This window comes from Anser cygnoides, chromosome 9 (assembly GCF_040182565.1).
Source record: "Anser cygnoides isolate HZ-2024a breed goose chromosome 9, Taihu_goose_T2T_genome, whole genome shotgun sequence".
Classification (NCBI taxonomy): domain Eukaryota; kingdom Metazoa; phylum Chordata; class Aves; order Anseriformes; family Anatidae; genus Anser; species Anser cygnoides.
In genome coordinates this window covers 26,628,375-26,649,641 of record NC_089881.1, presented here as the reverse complement: position 1 = coordinate 26,649,641, position 21,267 = coordinate 26,628,375, and the positions used below count along the sequence as shown (strand labels likewise).

The window sequence follows — 21,267 nt, the reverse complement described above, 5'->3', positions numbered from 1 at the left end:
AAAATGGTCTACACTTCCAACACAAGTGTTTCAAGAGGAGAGGAAACATGAGAACATGAGACTACCGAGTTGTAATTGTTTATACTGCTAATTGTTTCATCCTGTCCCCCTGTCTATATATCTAATGTAGAAGGCCATTGTAGTTTGTAAATTACGGATGCAGGTGGTAGATTTTGCTGTAATTAAGGTTGCTGAGCACTTCTCATCATAAGTCAGAAAAAACGGGCTTAATTGGGTTTGAAATCTTCCATGATGAATGCTTAGGCTGACCCCTAGGGATTGGAAGGGTGGTGCAAAGAAAGGATGGGGCGCTGGTGTGAGCGGGATCTCTGCCAAAATGGTTAATCAGTTCTGAGGAAAAAGGAAAAATAACATCTAAACATGGAAAAAAATCAAAAAAATCCGGTGACCTATAAAAGCATGAGGTGCCTTGTGTTTCGAACTGGACGCACTTACGTGAGTGATCCTGGCGTCGGGATTACTTCTGACACGTCTCCACCTTCTGTGTACTCAGCTACGGAAGACTTTTTTGGAGGCTTTCTGGGGCTCAGCTGCAATAGCTGCTATTTTCTCTCCTGAGCACACACCGCTGCACGTGCGGCCGGGCCGTGTGCCTGCCTCTGCGGGGAGCCGGGCAGCGTGGGTCCCTCGGCTGGTCCGCGCCGTGGGTGGCTGCGTCTCGCTGTCTTCTGAGGCTGTGCGGCAGGGACAGGCGCGAGGGAAGAGCCCGCTCCTGGTCAGAGGGGCAGTGCTGGAGAAAGGCGTCTAAAGACCTCGGCGTGGTCTGGGAAGCATGGTTACGGGAGCGATGGAGGGAGACCGGTGGAGGTGCCTCTGAAGGGCTCGGGCTAGCTCCTCAAGGAGCGGGCCTGCTGGCCGACGCACGGGGTGGAGAGAGGCTGCGAGAAAGGGAAGGATACGAGAGTAGCTGGGGCGGATGGGGAATGAGTCTGAACGTACCCCTGAGCCCTTCTGCCTTCACCAGGCTTGGTTTTTTTGACTGTATAATACTGTGTCGCCAGCACTGTGCCAGGGCTGCGTGGTGAGGCGCTGACAAACACCGCGCCCAGCCAGGCCGCAGCACCTCGTGTGGCATCCCTTTCCCGAGGGCTGGCTCGGGTTGGTTCCCCTGGTGGTCCGCCAGGAGATGCTGCCCCGCGCTTCCTCCTCCCCGTGCGGTGGGCAGCGGGGGTGGCTACAGCTGGCTCCTTGCTGAGACTCACCTGCCGCCGCGCTTCTCCGCGGTGCTTCGCATTAGCGTTTGTGAATCGCTCGGACATCTGAGGCTTTGAAACCAGGAGAAGTGGTTGTACAAACGGGCAAGTCCAGCATATTCTCTTACAGTTTTTCATGGCTTTCTCTGGCAGATTAGAAATTTTTATTCCATTGCAATGTCTGTGTTGTGTATGAAAATATAACTGATCTTTAATTCTGAGCAGAAATACCTATTTCTGATTAAGAAAAAAAATTGTGTTTTTATTTAAATGCACAAAGATCTGTTCCGTGTAGTGTGTCACGGATCCCTATGGGCATCAGAGCATTGTTCGGCACGCGGCGTTGTGTGACCTCCAGGTATTAGGGGTAGACAACCACAAGCAGTACCTCCAAATGTCCTGGGGATGAACTTCAGCAGCAGCCACGAAGACACAGGTGCTATGAAATGTCAAGTAGCTCCATAGCCTCCGTTTAGCCTTCTGTCAATTAGCGTGATTTAGTTCTGTTTGAACAGAGCTTTACAAACATGCAGTGCCCTGAAGTGATGATCATTAGCACATCTAATAAACATACTATCATAGAATCATTAAGGTTGGAAAAGACCTTCAAGGTCATCTGGTCCAACCATCACCCTGCCACCAATGTCACCCACTAACCCATGTCCCCGTGTTCCATGTCCAGCCTTTCCCTGAACATCCCCAGCGGTGACTCCCCCACCTCCCTGGGCAACCCGTCCCAGTGCCTGACTGCTCTTTCTGAGAAGAAATGTCTCCTCATGTCCAACCTGAACCTCCCCTGGCGCAACTGGAGGCCATTCCCCCTAGTCCTATCGTGAGTTACCTGTGAGAAGAGGCCAACCCCATAAAAGATGATCTTATCTTTTTAACAACAATTACAGTTTTGGAAGTTCAGTGTCTGTTAAAAAGAGTCACTTTGAGTTGTTACTCACAAGGTGTTGGGTTACGGTAGGATCAGCGGTCACAGAAGTGTTTTCTGACTAGTGCAGTTATTGGAGGGAGGGGTTTTTGTTTTGTTTTTCAAATGAATCAAAAGCTTGAAATTTAGTATCGCTTTTGAAAAGATGTATTGGTCAGCATACTTTCACCTGGATTCCTGTATGCAAATTTTTGTCATTCTGGTATCAGTAAACTGGTGGGCTGAGGAGAAAATTCCCCAGTATAAATTATTTTTTTCAAAGTTTCGAAAGTAATAAAAATGTTTATACAAATATGTATTGTGGACATGGTTTTCATCTCTGTATGCCACAGTACTTTCTCAGACATAATTATTTAGATTTTATGTAGGCACATAAAGCCAAATATTTTTGCAATAAATAACAAAAAATCACCCGCAAATCAAACGATTCCCTTCCCTTGCAGGCTATTTTCCTTGCTTGGAGGGAAGAGCCTGCCAAGATTTAGTTTGATGTGTATCAGGGAGCTCTAAAGGAACCATATAGATAATCTTTTATGTATTTTCTTTAAAGAAAACAACAAACAAAAAAAACCAGACAGCCCTCTTCTGTAGTCCCTAAGCCCCAGTTCAGGCTGTGGCTTGCTGCAGGCCCCTGCAGGGGGACGTGCTCGTGCATCACCCTGAGACATTACCTGTTAGGACTAAAATGAAACATAGAGGCAGAAGGGTGTAGCACATGCTATTTTTGTTCCTATAACTTCTTTGTTAAGCAAAATGAGAGCATCCAGCTTCTGGAGCCATTGCCTTTTGTGGATATTTCCAGCATTGCTGTGTTTTTCCTGTATGATGATAAAATCAATCAACACAAGTGGCTGGGCTGAAAAATACCGTTAAAAATGAGATTACAGTTATACATAGAAGGTTGGGGGCTTTCAGCTCTTACCTTTGTACAGAGAGGAGTGTTTTTTCCTATGTTTATGGCACTATGGTAAACAGCCACCATTCTTTCTGGATTTAAATGTGCTGCCTTACAGTTCCTAGGTGGCTGTACGTGTGTGTTTTCAAACTGCTCCTTAACTGCTCTTACCTCCTGCAGCAGCACAGGGGGGAGTTACTAAAATCTCAGTCAATTACTAAAATCTAAGTCAATTGGGCATATGAACACTTTTGGTGTACACCATGTTATTTCAAAAAAGCCCTAAAGAATATGGTACAGTGTAGCTGTGCTTGCTAGTTTATAGAAGGAATACTTCTTAAACACCTTCTTGTACTGAACATTGCCTTTTAGAGAAGTTCTCTGACTTCTTGATGTCTAGGAGTGACAACTAGTCATGTTGTTTAATTCACTAGATTTATAGAATGCTTCCCCTAAGAAAGTCAGCATAGTTTTATAAATTTTAACAGTTTTTTTTCAGGCTCTGTGGAGATTGTTGAGGATTTGATCACTGTATTTAAAACAACAACAACAGCAAAAAGTGTTGTTTTTTTTTTTTTTTTTTCCTTGGCAGTTGTTGGAAGGTACCATAGCTTTGCTCTGTGAGCTGGTGAACACCCACAGAACTTCCCCTCAGGATCTCGGTACTCTTCCGCTGGCTGGTAGCGGCCAAGTCGGGGGGGGTTATGCTCAGCTTTTCGTGTTGCTTTGGAGCAGTCTGCTCCAGTCGAGGTGGGACAATCAGTCGTTCCCAGGCCCTTCAGGCTGTTTTCCTGCTACGCATGTGTGTCGTGCCTGGCTTCACGAGAAACAGAAGATCAATTTGATGGTTAGGATGTTGGATAATCGTTTCAGAGAACTGCGGACTGGAGACCCAGAATGTTTTGTTCCAGTTATTCCTCTCTTTTTTTGAGATCCAGACAGGTCATATCACACCATGATGCAATCATAGCATCAGCTGAAATAGCACATAGTAAATATACTGATAGCATGCAAAAATCTTTTTATAGAGAGAAATGCCACTTGGTATTTTACTCAGAAACATTTTTTTCTGTTTTATTGCTGTTTCTCATCTGTTCAGTTTCTTTCTGAGACATTGCGTTCTTGAGTAACTTTCAAGCATGCGTTATTTCACAGACCTAAACTTACAGAATATTCACACTTTCCTGAAGTGTATTTGATCTTCTAGATTTAGAAATGTCAACCTCACGTGAAGTTTTCAGCTTGAGGTGCAGTTTTTGATACAGCTTTTCTCTAAAAGGTAGGCAGAGGAAAAAATAAATAATGGGATCAAGGCACACGTTTGCAGCAGACAACACAAGAGTAAACTCCTTTGCGTAGAACAGAGTTGTTTGTGACTGGCAGTTGAACTGTGAGCTAGTTTGACTTAAAGTGTATGGTATTCTGCAGAAGTGATATGGTACAAAGCAAATGACAAATACAAACATGATACTGAATATATTACGACTGGTTTTTCTCTTGGTAATGTCTGAGTTCCTTCTGAATTTTTTATAGGAGCTATATATTTTTTTTGATATTGAAGTGTAAAAAATGATTAGTAGAAGAAAAACAATCCAGAAAATGCCCGTGCAAATGTAACTTGACACCTCGTGCCACTGTCTGCCAAGCTCACTTTTAAGACCAATACATTTTCTGGAATAATTTGCTTTAGAGACTTCAGTAGTTAAAATCATATTTGGAAGGGATATGAACATAAACAATAACCATATGATTATAGAGATAACCTTACTGTAGTTAACCGTGTGAACAAAGGAGGTGAATAAAGGCTTTACAATTTTATAGTATCTGTCAAAACCTATGAGGCCAAAAAATGTTATTCCAATATACATGTTTGTATAGAAAACAACTGCAGAGTATCTGCACACAAACATGTTGAGCTGTGGATGTGCAATTTCTGAATCAGCAAGAATTTTGAAAGGAAACGTCAAGCTCATTAGGAGATCAGCAACAACAATGTTTTTGAGATAGACAATAAAACTCTTCTCGCTAGAAACGTATAGAAAGATCCATGCTGCCACACTGTTCAGCAGGAATCCTACTATGAAAATTAAACAGTAGACCAGGGGAATGACTGTCTTAGTTATTACAGTGTCGTAACTGCAGTTGTTTCCCGAGGAGTTTGTGCTGGAGTTGAACATCTTACAATATCTTTGTTCCTAGAAGCAGAGGAAAGATTATCTCAGTAAGATAAAACCGTGATGTGCTTTCCATTAATTAGTATGAGATTTCTACTCTTGTTTCAAAGTAAACTTGGCATACTTCTGAGAAATCACATTTTCATTTCCAAGGGCGATGCATAGTAAGTGTTTTCCAAGTGATTCAGTCTCACTTTTGGATGATATACAAGGGCATGCTGCTGTTCTGAAAATCCGTTTGTTTTTAGATTGGACTTGAGTCCGTTGTCTTCGAGTCCTATACCCTTCTTTTCTGTGTGTGAGGAACTAGAAATGGGACTGAGCCACAATGGTTTAGTGACTCTAAGTGCATCACATTAAACCTTAAGGACCAGCATGTATTTTTAGCACTGGTTTAACCAGGAAACATGTGAGGGATATAAATATTCCTTGTACAAGTGTTCTGTTTTGTATACAGTCATGGTAAACATGCTTCTGTTAGCCGAGACTGGGAATAAGTAGTATATGCCAATGTTTTCTGATGCTCACTTGAAGGAAAGCCTTATGTGCAGCTAGCACAGTTTGCTTTAAAGTTTTACTTTTAGTAGCACAACATACAGGAGTCTGTGTATCAGCATGAAATAAAAGCTAGAACTGTGCTCCCAAGTCATTCAGACTTAAATTTTAGATGATCCCCATGAAGGCTCTGAGAAATCAAATCTGCTGTCTGCTTTTCTTCGACAGAAGGCTTAGGGGGATGGATGACCCTCTGTAGGAAAGGCTGAACAAATACAGATATATTGCTGCTTCATTGGCAAATGAAAACTAAGGCAACTGGAAACCACATGCCGCAGAGCTGGATGGAAAAAGAAAAAAGGGGGAGGGAAAAGCCCAGCCTGCCTGTTAGAAAGTAAGTGTTTTCCGTGTTGCCACAATTCACAGTCAGTGGCTGTTGCCTCTGTGTAGCAGGTCGGAACCTGAATTCAACTTTGCAGTAACCGGAAATGGGAACTCTGTTTCACATAGGTAAAATTGTTTCATTTGGTATTTTGTTTTGTATATCTCGTTTGAAGGTGCTATAAAGGCTGACAAGCTTAGTTGCTGGTTTGGAACTTGCTTTCCAAGTGGAATAATGGAGCATGAATTAACATTATTCACACCCAGAGCCTTCAGTTAATCTCTACCTGGTTGTTCTCCTGTAAGGAGACCTACAGTCCTATCTTTCAGTTTAAGCTCTAGTTGTTGTGGCATTTGCTTCTGTTTGGTTGGGTTTTTAACGGGAAAAGATGGCGTGGTCAGTGGGTGGTGGAATAAAACTGCCAGGTGAACAGGTGTGTAGGATTATGAGATAATAATGGGTAAGGTTTGGGGTGATACTGCTGGAAGTAGGAGGATCTCTGCTTCTCCCTCTGTGTCCTCAGTCAGCTGGAAAGCACCAGTAACAAATGGCACTTTTAGTTAAGGTGTTAACATACTGTATTTGAAAGCTGTTCTCTTCCCACTGCTGCGTGCGGTGTGTGTGTGCTGTTTGTCCTGTAAGGCTGCCCAAGCAGGACCTTCTCTGCATGTGGTGTGCTCAGACCTTCTCCCTGATCTGTAGGGCTTCCTAAACGAAGTACATGGAGGTGGGCTGTTTTATGCTTGGACCTGGTGGTAGCAGACATTAAATGTCTTGGGAAGTCCATGAATTATTACTTGCACTGAGGCATCATACTACAAAGGATAATTTCAAGAGTGTGCGATTAAAGATGTGGTAATTACAACTGTGTAAGTGCACTGTCTCTAGCAGCATGGAGGAAACCCTAGACAAATTTCAATTCTGGTGCCAGCACATTTGTCAACTGTCCATGGTTGAAAAAAAAAGGCCAAGGCAGACTTTGTAAATCTTTCAGTATCAATGACGTATCCTTACCTTTCTTGATTTCACTGCTGTGGTGGTTTTCGTTAAGGTATTAAGGGTCTAGAGAGCCTTCCATTCTCAGGCACAGAGCCTCTCCTCTTGCTGGGTGAGCTGTGTGAAACAGGACGAGACGGTGGTTAGAGCTGTGTGTGCTGCCAGGTGGGACAGCGTAACCCTGGGGTGCTGGGGGCTTCCCCAGTGCCACTCCTGTTTAGCCCACCTGGGGTAAGTACTGCGGGGGAGTCCTGGCTCTTTCAGCAGGACTTCACCATTTGTTAGGGACAGCAGCCGTGTTCAACCTGGAGCCCACCGCTGTGTGGGTAAGATCGGGGCCTCTTGTCCCTCTCACGTGCATCATGTCGTTTGTGTTCATGATAAAACGTATCTGCCCTTGTTGTCACCCGGTCAGACACGTAGCTCTTTGTGAAAGCCCTTGTCCCTGCGTGCTCTCTGAAGGCACCTGGCTGTGCTCCCCAGAGGACCGGAGCTGCCGGGCACACGGTGGGTCCATGGGATGCCATCTCCTGCCGCAGGAGGTCACTGAACTGGTGCGTTCCTCCAAATCAGCAAGTCCTTTGGGGTTTTCTTGAGACACATGACATGCCAGTCCCGATGTTACTGCCAGGGCTTCTATACTGTCCGTCCCAAGTGCTGTCTGCTTTTTCCTCCTGTATGCATCTCATCCCCAAGCCCTACACAGTCACCCCTTCCGTCAGCGTCCCTGCTTAGCATCGCCAAGCACCGTAGTCCCTTGACTGACCTGGTGGACAGGATCTCACCCTGACCCTTAGCCACCAGCTCTGTCTGCAGCCCTTTGCTTTGCACAGGACAGCAGCAGTCCTAGCCTGGACTTTTTTTCCTCCTCATTTCTACCTGAAGAGAGCAGCCAAGCAGCTCAGATTGAGAGAAACTGGCAGTATCTTGTAGCCAGTCAAATGTTATTTCAACAAAAAAAAAACCACACGTGGAATAAAGCCACGACATCTTTAGTGACATCTCTTTTTTAGGATTATATTGCTCCTGGCGGCGTGTATTCTTTTGGTTGGCTATATAATTCTTGTGGGGAAGAAAGAATAAATAGAATTTAACTTATTCGTGTAACACGATGTACATAAAACCTTACGAATTTATGATTCTGTGTCTGTGTTTCTCATTCCTTGTGTCTGCAAAAACAATCCCCAAGTTTGTACGTTCAGTGCATTCCCAACATTTCCTGCCAGTGACTGGGCAGAGAGGAGTCCCATTAGCATCCTTCAGAGTACTCAGTGTTGCAGTAGAAAGTCTTGACTTTTTTTTTTTTTTTTGTTACAGTTGTAAGTGAATTGTCATTTCAAGATGGATGTAAAACATCTGTTTCTAAACCTGACACAGAACTGAGTACTGAGCATTTGTTCAGTTTATTCCTCCCTTCCTTCTTTTCCTCCCCATCTGCTCACCATTTAGAAAAAAAAAAGAAAAAAAAGAAGCGGGCTGACATTTTCAGGTGACCTAGTGATGAGGAAAATAAAGCAACTTGTTATTTCCAGGTTAGATCAAAGCAACTTAGTCTGCTGCACCAGCCTGGAAAGAGGGCAGTGGGGATGAGTTACGTGACCGGGGGACTCGCGGAGGCGCTGAGCGCGCTGAGCACCCTGCCCTGCGGCTGGGCTTGGCTCTGGGGCTCAGCGCCCCCGAAGACCCCGGCGTTCCAGCTGCCTGAGCCGTGCTCCCTGCGCTGCCTCCCACGGGTGGCTTCTGGGGAGCTCGGAAACGGCTTCAGCAAAGAACTTGCTGCTGTTAACGGCTCAGGAGATGGTGCACCACTAAAATGGTTCCTTTCATGCAGACAGCATTTGGCATTGACATCATTTGACATCAGGTTTTCCTGACCAAAATTTCTTCAGACAATTAGATCATATGTTATGTTCTCTCAGCATTTATGATTAATTTCTGGTGTCCTGAAGGACAAAGCCAGTGAGGAGAGCCAACTGGTATAAAGAGCCGTTGTAGATAAGATCGTTTATTTTCTTGTTAAAATAGCAAGCTTTTGAAGGGCAGCGTGAGCTCGTTTGGTTGCAGGGTGAGGACACTCGAGGGGAGAATTTTGGTCTTGCAAAAACCACCAGTAATTGTTTCATTTCTTCTTACTGTCCAGGGGTCCCTGTGCTACTTTTTATGTATGAAATTTAACAGCCTCATTTTCCTGATGAGAAGTTGAAATTTTCATTCTGTTTTCATTTCTGATTTTTAGACGAGGCTCTAAACTATTCTGAAAACAGTCTTTTATCTTTGAAAGATTAGAGCCTACATCGGTGTCTGGTCCCTGATATTCACACTGAAACCTGGCCAATGCTTTGAGCTGTTTTGTACATGGAATCATTTTCAGATCTAACCCAAATATTCCAGGCTTTTTAATTAAGCCTTACAAAAAAATCTCCAAATCCTTCCTGTCTCCCATCAGTTAAATATTTGAATTAAGCAGCAATGATTCCAAAAGTTAGGACTGTGGTACTAGGAACGGTCTGTTGGTGATTTGATTAGAGGACTAAAGAGACCAGCTTTTAGTAGCAATGGATCTGTCAAATTTGGAATTATTCCTGTACAACTGTGTCAGTGAAATATTTTAATGACTGATAGTTTTCTTGTCCTAAAACTGGGTATTTGAAAGGAGACAAATGTCTCAAAAAATTGTTCCCTTTAATATTTTTTATTAATAGAACGTTTGCTTTTTAGTGCCATTTCTGATGTTTTATATTAGTTATGTTTCCTTGATCAAAAATTAAAACAAAAATAGTTGCTTAAGAAGAATATCTTTTACTGATTACACCTCAACTGTTTACATAAATCCAGAGCAGTCCTTGTCTGTACAGATCGGCAGCCTTAGGTGCAGCAGCTTTAGTCTGCTCCATGTCTCAGACTAATAGGCTTTTGCCTTGTCTGTTGTATTTATTTACAGTTCAATTGTGTTTTAAGTAATTTGTTTGTGGCTTGTATAGCACCTGAATGATTCCCTGTTGACCCTTGTTTGTCTATTACTGCTGTAATTTAAAAAAAGAATAGTTATTTACAAGTTTCAAAAAAATGTTCAAGAATGTTAATAACATAGAGAAATGTGTAATGAAGAGGCATGATCTTTCACCTGGAAAGACTTTTCAGCTATCAAATAAATTTACAGAATGCACCCTTTACCATTGCCTTACAATATGAATCACTGTAGGAACGCTATAAGCTGCAGCAGGTCGTTACTTACTGGTTAGAGTGAAGTCTCCTGTTTTTTCTGCTTTACCCATTGGGTTATTCCTTTGCAGCTGGGTAGTCTGTCAGTTCTTTCAGTGAATGCTTTGAAATATTATCTTCATTATCTATGTTGATAGTGATGAAGTTTCAGAATCGAGCTTGATCTCCACAAGCAAAAAGTTGGTGAGCCGCTTCACCAAATGTGGTCGAAATGTCAAGTGCTACAGATGGTCGGTGCTATTTTAGTGTACTTATACGTACTTCCACGAAGATCAGCTTTGAATTGGTTTCAAAAAAGACACATTTGTGCAGTTAGCCAAGCAGTAGGCTTAAGGGTTGCTGTTTTCTTTCCCCAAGCTGTTCCCAGGCCTTGCTGTGACCTTTTCTATAAAGCTTGCTACCCCGATAGCTTCTGTTTTAGTTAATGGGAGTGTCCTGAACAGGAGTTCATGGGGTTACGTCGTGTTTGCTCGGGGCGTGCTCAAATGCCGAGAGATTTATTCTTGGGGCAAGTGATAAATCCCTGGTGTATGGCTATTTTCTTTCTTTTTTCAAATTATTATTATTATATATTTTTTTTAACCTAGCCACATGTCCGTCTGTCTTCCTTCCTTCCTGTTCTTCCCATATTTTTTCTGGGAGGCTTCAAAGCCAGGCACAAAATTAGCTGAAATATATGGTAAAGGATAATCAAATATAATCTCTTATTAATCTGGGAACACATTGAAGTTTATATTAAAGTAAAATTTGTAAATGGTATACAGTAATGTTAATAAACATGCAGTACATGACTTAATCTTTGCTTCACAGTGCACGACCCAAGCCTGCCTTTGAACACACGATTTCCTCAGGGACTTTCCTGCTGTGAGCGTGCATCACCTTACTAGAAGGGGCCCAAGTGTGGCCTGCTAAGGCTTTGCTGCAGTGTACGCGTCCTGTACTCAGAGCCAAGGCTTGTTATCTTGAATTAGTAGTCTCCTTAATTGCATTGAATCTCTCTCAGTGAAATAAGGTGATATCTTCAGAGACCTTAACAAAATTGCCTTTCATTATCGTGAGTGTTCTTATCCCTCTTTTATTTCTGAGACTCCCTGGTTGAAGCCGTAACGGTCAATTAATCATTGCTTTCAGGCGATGCATTTGGAGGTTCATTTCATTTAGCGTTCTTATAGTGCCTTATATTTTGTCTCGGCTGAGCTTTGAGCATTCAGCTTCTCTGCGAGTCTGAGTGCAGGCCCGGTGGGCAGCTGCCGAGCCGTGGGGGTTTGGCCGCCTGGGGACTGCGGAGGGTCCGGGTGTCAGAGGCAGGGCGCAGCCGACCTCCTTCAGCAGCCTGCAGCTGGGCGCCCTCCTCTCCTCGCAGTCCCTGCTGCACTACCACACCTCTGGCTCTTTCGCCTGTGGCTCCTGCGGGGATTTGCTGGTAGCAGCATGCTTCACTGGGACCGTTCTCACAGGTTCTGTCGTGTGAAATACCCCGTGTGCTGGTGGGCGGCAGCTTTAGCATTCCTGTCCTGCGGACTTTGCGTGTCCTGTCTCAAGTCATCAGGCTTCCATCTTCCAGGCAAACTGAAGGAAATCCGTCTGACCTAAAGAGTCATTGCTCTTCAGATGTCTCGGGAGAAAAGAGGGTTAAGCTGGTAGCTCAGGAAGAAGCGGTGAGTGCCAGAGGTTGCAGGTTTTAACCCTGCTCTGACTCGCGCAGCCTGGGGCACAGCCCTGCAGCAGGGAGCAGACCCCGTCTGCCTGCATGGCTGCTGCAGTGAACCCGGCGGCCCGTGGTGCTCAGAGGAGTGGCTGCTGTGTCCTTTTACTCTGTCCTGCCGCCCCGTGCCGTGTCACGAGCGTGACCGTTCCGCACACCTGCCCTGCACGGCCTGGCCCGTTTTGTTCCCTGTGCCAGCTGCTTCCCTGCTCGTCCAGCGTCCTCGCAGTCCTGTGTCCCGCTCAGGCCCTCTCCCCTCTCTGCTGGGGTTTGAAGGGGCCCATTTTCCTGCTTCCCTGCTCTACGCGGGTGTCACGCGCTGCAGACATGGGCTGCGAGCAGCCGGGGGGAGCGGCGTTGTCCCGGGTACTTTGCCAGACCCGGGGGCAGTTCGCAGGGGGTGGCGGGCGGTGCTGACACGGTGTCACCGGGGCGCGTCCCCTTACCAGGGCTCCAGTGTCGGTGAGCATCTCAGGCAGGGCTGGGGTCCTCGAAGCCTGGTGGTCGTGGGATAGCACTTTGTTTCAGCTGAAGCACGCTTCAGGAAGGTACGGATTCTCTTTGATTGTTCAGAAAGCAGAAATAGAGCTTGAGAGGCATCACACAGGTCTGTGAGTCGGCAGCCGGGTTTCCTACGGTGAGCAGGACAGCACTTACTGGCAGCACACGCTGTTCCTTCTTGCAGCCGGGTCTGTGGTCCGTGATGTGGTCCCGAGTTCTGTCCGGGCTTGGCAGGAGACCAGGCCATCAGCTCTGCGAAGGCAATCAGGGGTGTGCTGCTGGGAAGCACTCCAGCTCCTTGCCTGCGCTTGGCACGTGCCCAGCCCTGGCTCCCGATGGACAAGGGTGCCAGGGTGCCGCCGTCTCCTCGGGAGACTCCTGCGAGGCGCCGAGGCTGCCCGTCCTACGGGTCTGCGGGCCGGCAGCCGCACAGCCCGGGCAGCCCCGCTGCAGCCGCGGGGCCCGGCCGAGGCAGCTCGCCCCAGGGCCTCAGGGCAGGTCCTGCCCTGCTTGCTCCTCCTCTGGCCGGCGGTCTTCTGCACCAGGGCAAGGATCAGGCAGGATGATGCAAAGGGCTTTTCAGATCGTCCCCAGAAGGCACACGATCAAACTTCTCATCTCTTTCCATCTACCCTATTGTCATGTTATTTTTGGAGCAAGGAAAAGAGGAGAGGGTCAGATAAGGCTTTGGCTGATCAGAAGAGCTTTACAAGCCTGTAGTTCTCTGAGGCAGGCAGGCTTTGTAATTCCTTCTGTAAAAACCTTTCTTTGTTTTTCTGTTTTATTTTTTTGCTGTTGTTTGGTCGTGTCCTTCCCCCCCCCCCCCCCCCCCCCCCCCTTTTTTTCTTTCCCAGAAGCAGCAGCAGCAGAAACCTCAATATCCCTTTTGGGACCAGGATCAACTTTCACATTGTGACTCACAACAAACTTTTTCCAATAGCTTCCTCATCTAAACCTAAAATTGCAGTAAGCAATCGTCTGTTTGTGTCCGGAAGAAATCCTCGCAGAGGAGGAAGAAAAGTGTAGTCTGCAAAAACAAGCAAGTTTGAAAGGGAAACATAAAATAAGGATAAGAGGAGCTTAACTGCTTAAGAGGAGCAAAGCAAAATTGCCCATAAATTCCTCATCTGCTCCTGGATGCAGGAAGCTTGAGCTGGAGCTAGCTTTTCTGTACAGTGTATAGCATTTTCTTTTATGTTTTTCTGAAGCATAATGTTTCTTCTTGAGCTAGTTAGCTGAACTGCAGTGCGATCACAGGCCTCCATCCCTGAGCGGCTCAGTAATTTGTTATTTTTCAATCTATAAAGTAGACCTTTCCTAGCTAACTGAGATGGATGTGAACACAGGCGAATTGTCAGGACTGCGTGTGTGCTGACCGTGCAGTACTCCTGCCTTGGTAAAGCCAGGGCTGAGACCCAGCCGTCCCATCCTGCAGCAGCTGAGCACGGTGGTCCTGCAGGGCAGGAACTGCCCTTTTCCTCAGCTTCGTCCTGTCCTGGGACTGCTCGTCTGAGCAATCTTGTGCTGTGGTTACAGGGAGAAATGCGTCACACTTACTTCTTAATCTGATGCATGTAAGAGAGAAGATCTTAGCTTTCTCTGGGATGCCGTTGGTCAATAAGTACTCCTCAAGGTAATAACCAAATAAACATTAGGAAATGGTCACATTTGAGTCTTGTACATAGGTGCATACTGACTTTCCTTTTTCAGTGAAGATAGCTATGAAAACTTTAAGTCATGTGAATCTGTTGTTCTTTTATTATAAGTTAAGAACAGTTAATTTCGATGGTTGGCCTGAAAACTTCCTTTTTTAGAGTCATAAAATCCAAATACCCAGATTCTGTGCTCTACATTGTCTTAATCAGAAAGCCCATGAAATTATCTGTTTGCACTCAAAGTTGTTGCCCATTAAATGTCTTGGGGCACTGGGGGATTGGCCTGCTAGGTTTTAAAGTTTAATTCTCCTTACATACCAGAGGTTTCCTGGAAGCATCACATCTGGCAATCATCTCAGCAGTGCAGTGTCATGTTCCCTGCCATCTGCCGTGCTGATCAGCTGATCCTGTAAGCCTCTAAGTCTGCACAGGGCTGAAAAGCCACTGCGGGGTGTGTGTGTCTGTGTGTCTTACTCTTCCAAGAAAGGAGTTGCTTCAGGGAGAAACCTGCTGATTTTTATCCATGGTACCCTTAGTTCTTGGCATTGCGTCAGGTAGGAGTGTAGGTAAGCAAGAAATCATTGCAGTGGTATCAAGACCAGGCTCCAGGACTGCAAAGCGGTAAATAGGAACTGCTTAAAAGATATGCCAGTCCTGCAGGAACTAAAGCAGAAAGTACACAGAGAAGACACAGGTGCCATCTCTAGATAGGAATGGTGTAAATCTGTCAGATGTGCATTTGTCAGTGGGATAGAATTTGTGGTTTAGGCACCTCTGGCTTTTAATGAAAGCACATGGATCGAATGTGCTTATAATACACAAAGGTGCCAGGGCAGGCATCTGTAAAGTAGATGCCGATCTGAAGTTGTTGATTTCCAATACAGGACAAATTCTAGGGCACTTTTGGATGCATGGTTTTTGCATATTTGGGTTTTGATTACAGGTTGTTCTCTATTTGAAAGGCTTGATTTGAATCGAGAGTCCGCCTTGAAAAATTCCTGCCTGCATAAAAGAGGTTCTCTGTGCTTTCTAGAATTTGGTTCCTTTCCTTGTGTCTCCTATCAAATCCTGAGTTGCCCTTATGCAGCCTAGGAATGGAACTTCGATGTTGTGAAGTACTTCTATTCCTTAGATTGGTTCGTTGTCATTTGGCTATCTTTTCCCATCCTTTTCCCCACTGCTGCCCCCCTGAAAGAAAAAAGGAAAAGAATGCTTTGAAACAGAAAGTGAAGCATCTTGTTCTTGTCAACCCTGATAACATTAAAGGAAAGCTGTCTTGTGTAATGTGCATATGGTGGAGATGGCTGTTGCTTTTCAGCTGAGTGTAAGGATACATTGAACAACGCGTGCATTGCAAATGAGTGCTGGCAGGACTTTTTTTTTTTTTTTAACTTTGCATAATAGGGTTCTGGAAGTGAGCACTTTCAGCTTTGATGTTGAGTGAGTGAATGTTTAACGAACTGTAGTTCTGCAGAGAGAGACTATTTCTCTGAAGAAAACAACACTAGCACCATATTTATGTAAACCTGCTGATTTAGACTGAATACCTCAGAGTAACAGTGTAAGCAAACTGATACTGCAGTTGATTTCCACCATTTGCATTACTGGGGGTCCAGGCTTTCTTTAAAAAATCTCGTTTGCTTCTTTGTGACATAGCGAAGACCACAGCACAATACTCCAAGGAATGCAGCATGCTTGTTCTCCGCACCGGCAGCCTTCGTGTTAATCCTTGATGACTGTTCCTACTTCCATGACTTCTCAGAACAACGTCTGCTGAAACTTAACAAGATATTTTCATAACCGTTTTTGTTTGGCTCTACTAATGTAATGCAATTGAGCAAAATTCCCAGAATGAGGTATGCAAAGGTTGTTAAATGCAATCTGCCTTGGAGTGGAAGCTTAATCTCATTTTTATAGAGGGATTTTTTTTTTTTTTTAGATTGAATGTTGCCACTTATTTCTTGCAAAGTCAAGGGTTGTTTTCTGTACTTTGCCAAATATTTCTGGGAGTTGCACCCAAAGTATTTTAAAATAAACTGAGTGGGAATTTTGGATGGGCAGCGTGACCTTGCTGCTCAGGCTTGCAGTCTAATACTGTCAGTCACGAACTTTATTGCCCAGAAGGAAATAAAGACGATGGTGTTTGCCTTTAGTAACGAGTGAGGAACATGATTTTGCCTATGTGTTTGAAGTATTGAGGTGAAGGAGGAAAAGCTTATAAACAACCCCTAAAAAGGGGCTTTTTCATGCTAAATGTTCAAAGCTGTTCCTGCAGCTTTAAATAGCCATCTTGTTTTCGGACTGTTAGGGATATCTCTTTTCTCCCTCTTACTTCATCTTGTGTATCATTTTTTCCATCTTTATTGTTAGGAGAACAGTAGAAGCAGAACATGATTTGCCAGGAAACCAGAAGTGAAATGTTAGCGGTCTTCCTCTCTGAAGATCGCAGGGAGCCAGCACTTACTGGAAAGGGAAGGCAATTCTAAGTAGGCAAAGTCAGCTCAGACACCAGCTGAAGTGCTAGGATGTGTGGGTGCTTGGTAGTTTCCCTGAAGCTGTGCTGGTCTCATGATGCAGCTCAAACTTCATAGTATGAAATTATTTTAAAACGTGGTAATATGCTGGAAGGTAGCAGAATCCAGGGGTGAGCAACTGTGGGGATGACTTTTTTGTGTTGTATGTTATATTATGAAATTATGTCATTGTAGGATTGCTTAAAGGTATGGCTGTACTTTTTGGTTTGCAGTGTCATTCTTGGTTAAAGCTTGCCAGAGTTGTTAAACTAAAGCTACCGAAGTACGTCGGTCAAAATGCTGCCTTCAGTGCTGGTCTGAAGTCTGCAGCTCCACATGACTGTGTGAGGTCCCAAACGAACAAGAAATGCAGTGCTTTCGAGTGCAAGTTGCAATTCTGTGACGGATTAAATGTTGCGGCACAGAGAGCTTTTTGCATGCTTCAGAGAAGTAACCAGTTGTCCAGGGGCAGGGGATTAAGAGCTCCGAGGGTGGGTAGGAAGTCTCGGCTCTGTGTGCAGTTTCACCCCGCTGGAATGATTCTAGACATCAGGGCAAACTGAAGGGTCGCTTTGTTATGCAAACATGGATGTTTTTCCAAAATACCAGCCAGTTTTAGTATATAGGGATCTACAGATACGGCTGCTGTGTCCAAGGCGTTGGAAAGAAAGCGGTGAGCTTGATTGCCAGAAAGACTTCTGCTGTATGTCGTATGCTTTTGGTGTCTTAAGAACAACTGATAATGTATTTTACCCTTAGCCATATAAGCCTTTTTCTTTCCCCAAATCACACATCTCCTAGTCTAGTTTTTTTCTTTATTAAAAAAAGTCATTTGAAGTTTTTGTTTGAGCTCAGTGCCTGTGAAAGGAAACCATTTTATAGTCCTGCTGATTAACTTCTACATCAGAACCAGAGAATACGTGCTCACAGAGACGGGAGAACACTGACAGCATATCGGGGCACATTGCTCACTGAAAGGGCTCTGCTGGTGGTGGTGGTGATGTAGTTCATGTCTGATGAGGCTGCTGGCAGCAGCGAAAGCTGGGCTGGTAGCTCTCACACCTTTGCGAACAGGAATGGGGCTGACAGGTTCAGATTTTTTTTTTTTTCTAAATATGTCTTACCCCACCAAACTATTGCCATATATAAGCAATGTCTCTGTCTACCAGACTTATCAGAGGTTTGTGCCTCATTATCAAAACCTTCTAATGAAGTAGTCAGTGCTTCCAGCCCTACTAAATGTGAAACCACGCAGATTGTATTATATCTGTGGCCAAGCGCCGTGAATTAATTAAAGCAGGATGAACAAGATAAATGTTTGTGTAGAATAATCCCGCTCCAAGGCACGCTAATTACAAAAGCACTGCAGGACTTACGGGTTTAGTTTTCAGCTTATCAAAGCTTGCCAGCAAATATTTTCTGCCTAGTTTTGTTTTGCCGACTGGGAGATGCCTCTACATCATTGTTGGGTAGGCTTCGGAGACCTGACGGTGATCTGTCTCAGGCTGAGCTGGCAGACCGCTGGCCATACCCGCGCGGCACCGCTGTGGCTCGCCATGCCCACGGGGGGCGTTCGGGGCGGCCCAGCGGGCAGAGCTGAGGCTGTGCGAGGTGGGAGCTGGCGCACGTCGCAGTGAGCCCCGTCTGGGTGCTCTCGCTGCACAGCGACAGCTGCACAACTCACGAGATTCTGTGTGTGTCCGTACCAAGGCACTTCTAGAACCTTTGGGGGGTTTACTTTCCTTTTTTAAGATGTTTAGGAAGCTGCACTGGAAAGCCCTGGTAAAGGTAACTGCTGGAAAAACCTCGAAACCAAAGGGCGTATTACATGTAGCGACAAAAGCCTTGTGTGGGTCTTGGCCTAGAGCCGTCTCTAAGTACGTGTTCAAGTAACTTTTCTTCCACGGTAGCCCCGTGGCGTGGAGACTTCTGGCAGGGTTACTCAATTACAGCGTAATGCAGAGTTTCTGAAGTGAAAACTTCCACCGTTGTTCATGAATTGTGCGCTCCTTGCTTTCTTGGGTCTGATTTGCTGTCATGTCTCCACCTGAAAAAACACCTTGCACATGTGTAGTGTCCTGTTTAAAAAAAAAAAAAAGGAATTTAAGCTTCATGATCAAAACTTGGGGCATGCTTCTGTCCTGACCTGTTTCTCTGGAATAACAGCTAGAGATCAAGATCTGAGACTTCCTGTGAACTGCCTTGCACCTTTTTATTTCAACTTGGGCAGTACAGAAAATAAGGAACCCCAGAAGTACAACTGAAGGAGTGGGCAGTGAGTCATGCAAGGCCCTGGGGGGGCTGTGAGGGGGAATAGTGTCAGGCCAGTAAAACTTGTATCGCGGGAGCAAGAAGTAGCGTGCGTGCTGAAGTACGGCCGTGTGTCAAAAGCGGACTGGTCTGGGGGGAAAGCAGCAACAGGAGTTTTCAGTGCATTATCACTTGACTCTTTTAACCTTAGTGCTGTTTTTAATTTTTTTTTTTGGTTCTAAATGGAGCTTTAATTAAAAATCTAGCAATTTTAAATAACCTAAGCAAGTAATAGACATAGAGAGGATTGAAAGTTCAGAACAGAGAACAAAGCAGAGGATGTATCTGAAAGCGAAGTCCTCAGGCCGTGCTCGTTGAATGGTGATCGTTACCCAGGTTTCTACCAATAGCCGAGAAAAAGTTTGTTTCAGCAGTGGACATTAATAAACCGGTGCTACGATCAGGAGAAAAGTGCTTTGAAGCACCAAAATTCCATGTAGAATACAGACAGGGGCTCAAGCTTTCTTGCTCTGTATGTATACGTATCTCTATGGTGCAAGGCAGACAGTGGTTTGGGGTAAATCGGGATAGCCTTTATGGTAGGCAGAACAGTTCATCTCAAAAGATTAATGCTGGAGAAGGCTACAGGAAAGTACACGTGTGATGATAGCCACTTGTTTGCATGCTAGGCCATGGGAAGATCTGGGAACCTGCCATAGCGTGAGCTGCCTGCCTTAGCCTTGGGTGGTAAGCGGCACGTGGTGAGCGTGGCACGAGGGGGGACACGAAGCTGTTGCAGCCTCATAGTGAGTGATCTTGTTACTGGAAGGATTTGTCTAGCAATCTCCATTAAAGCAGAAGACGAGCTGTCTGTACCTGCTGCTTCCTGTAGCTATGCAGACGATGCAGCAGTGACGAAAGGTGCAAAGCAGAGCCCGGGGAGGGGTGTGCGTGCGTTTCTCGGAGTAATTGTCTGGTGCAGTTTAACAAGCCATAAACCCTTCTGTGATTCCCTATTACCTGTGTCGTGAAAGGGAGACCAGAAGAACTCGGTCATCACTTTCTTTAACCATGTAAGACCTAATAAGAAGGTCTTTGATTATTAGTGTCTTAGTGTACATACTGACCTTGCAGTCCTAAATATTACTGTTTCACAAAACCAAGCCAGTAGTATGCAGTTCCACTTAATTTGGAGCTTAAGAGAATTTGAACTATGCAACCCAGTCCCCAAAATGGTTTTCTTAATATAGTTTTGTATATGCATAAACCCATAAGAGTACAAAATAGCAAATTCAGTCCCAGAACTAGCCTTTGATATTCTGTGTGCAAACTTAGTTTTCTACAGAGCGATTGGAAAATAGGGCTTATTCTGTGGTATTTTGGCTATTTACAGTATTTGTACTTTAAGTAGGATAAATATCCGAAGCATCCCTCCTTTCAAGAAGTGATCCCCCCTCAACAATATAAGTATTTTTATAATACTTGTTTTAATTCAGCTATGTAATCCAAATATTATCTATAGTACTTACACTTCAGCTTTTTCACTGTGCATAAAATAGAATATAAAACTAAACTAATTGTTGTTTAAAAAAAGAAAGAAACACTCATTTCTGTATAATACTTCATCAGAGGTATTTTCGTGGAATATCTTTCTTATTTGAAAGCTGCATTTTCATTTTTTTTCTATCCTAAAGGGCAAGTCCTTATATGAATAAAGCACTTGATGATGGACTATTGCCATCTTCTGTTTGTGCAATTTCACTACGTTGCATAAGATGCATATCAAAAATACATTGCTCAAAACACCCGTCAGCTCCTTGCAATCTACATTTTTTGAGTTGGCCGTTCGTTTAGTTTACAAGGAGCTTTTACTCTGAGCAAATCCGATTTAATCCCCAGTGAAATAACAGGACAAAACGTTTCATGTAAGCATTGCTCGGTTGACCGCCCTAAATTCAAACACACCCTCGTGGCCTTGAAAGGCCAAATGCGTTCTCCCTGCAGGTCTCCCCGTGCTGGCTGTCGGGGGCTGCGCGGCACGAGCAGAAGCCTCGCGGTGGGGTCCTGCCCGCGGGGTGCCGGGCGCCGCCGAGCTGCGGGTGGCGCTCACGGGGGTGCGCCCACAGCCGCCCAGCTCTGCCTCGGCGTGCTCTGAACCCGCAGCACTCCGTGCTGGCTGCCGTCAGCTCCAGCTCCTCCTGGGGCTTCCTGGGGCAAGGAGGCACGTGGGGTGTGCGCCGGCGCCGTTCAGTGAGAGCAGCCCGTCTTCGTAAAACGCAGCTGTCAGGGGAGCAGGAACTCGTGCTTGCAGCTCTGCGCCGTGCGGCA

The 21,267-nt window shown here is 45.1% G+C and overlaps 2 protein-coding genes across 23 annotated transcripts in view; one reads left to right on the top strand and one right to left on the bottom strand.

Moving 5' to 3' along the window:
- The window catches only part of MED12L (mediator complex subunit 12L), a 145,626-nt gene that overhangs the window by 42,931 nt on the left and 81,428 nt on the right, over positions 1-21,267 (top strand). The gene's annotated exons all lie outside the window — the stretch shown is intronic.
- P2RY14 (purinergic receptor P2Y14) lies at positions 4,210-10,368 on the bottom strand. Its single transcript, XM_013199267.3, has 3 exons — positions 10,329-10,368; positions 7,112-7,210; positions 4,210-5,241 (listed from the first exon to the last, which is right to left on the bottom strand). The coding sequence occupies exon 3, from the start codon at positions 5,221-5,223 to the stop codon at positions 4,210-4,212; it is 1,014 nt and encodes a 337-aa protein (XP_013054721.2). The 5' UTR covers positions 5,224-5,241; positions 7,112-7,210; positions 10,329-10,368.

Bases quoted from the DNA above. Each gene is read 5' to 3' on its own strand.
- P2RY14 (XM_013199267.3), bottom strand. From the start codon at position 5,223: ATGTTCAACTCCAGCACAAACTCCTCGGGAAACAACTGCAGTTACGAC.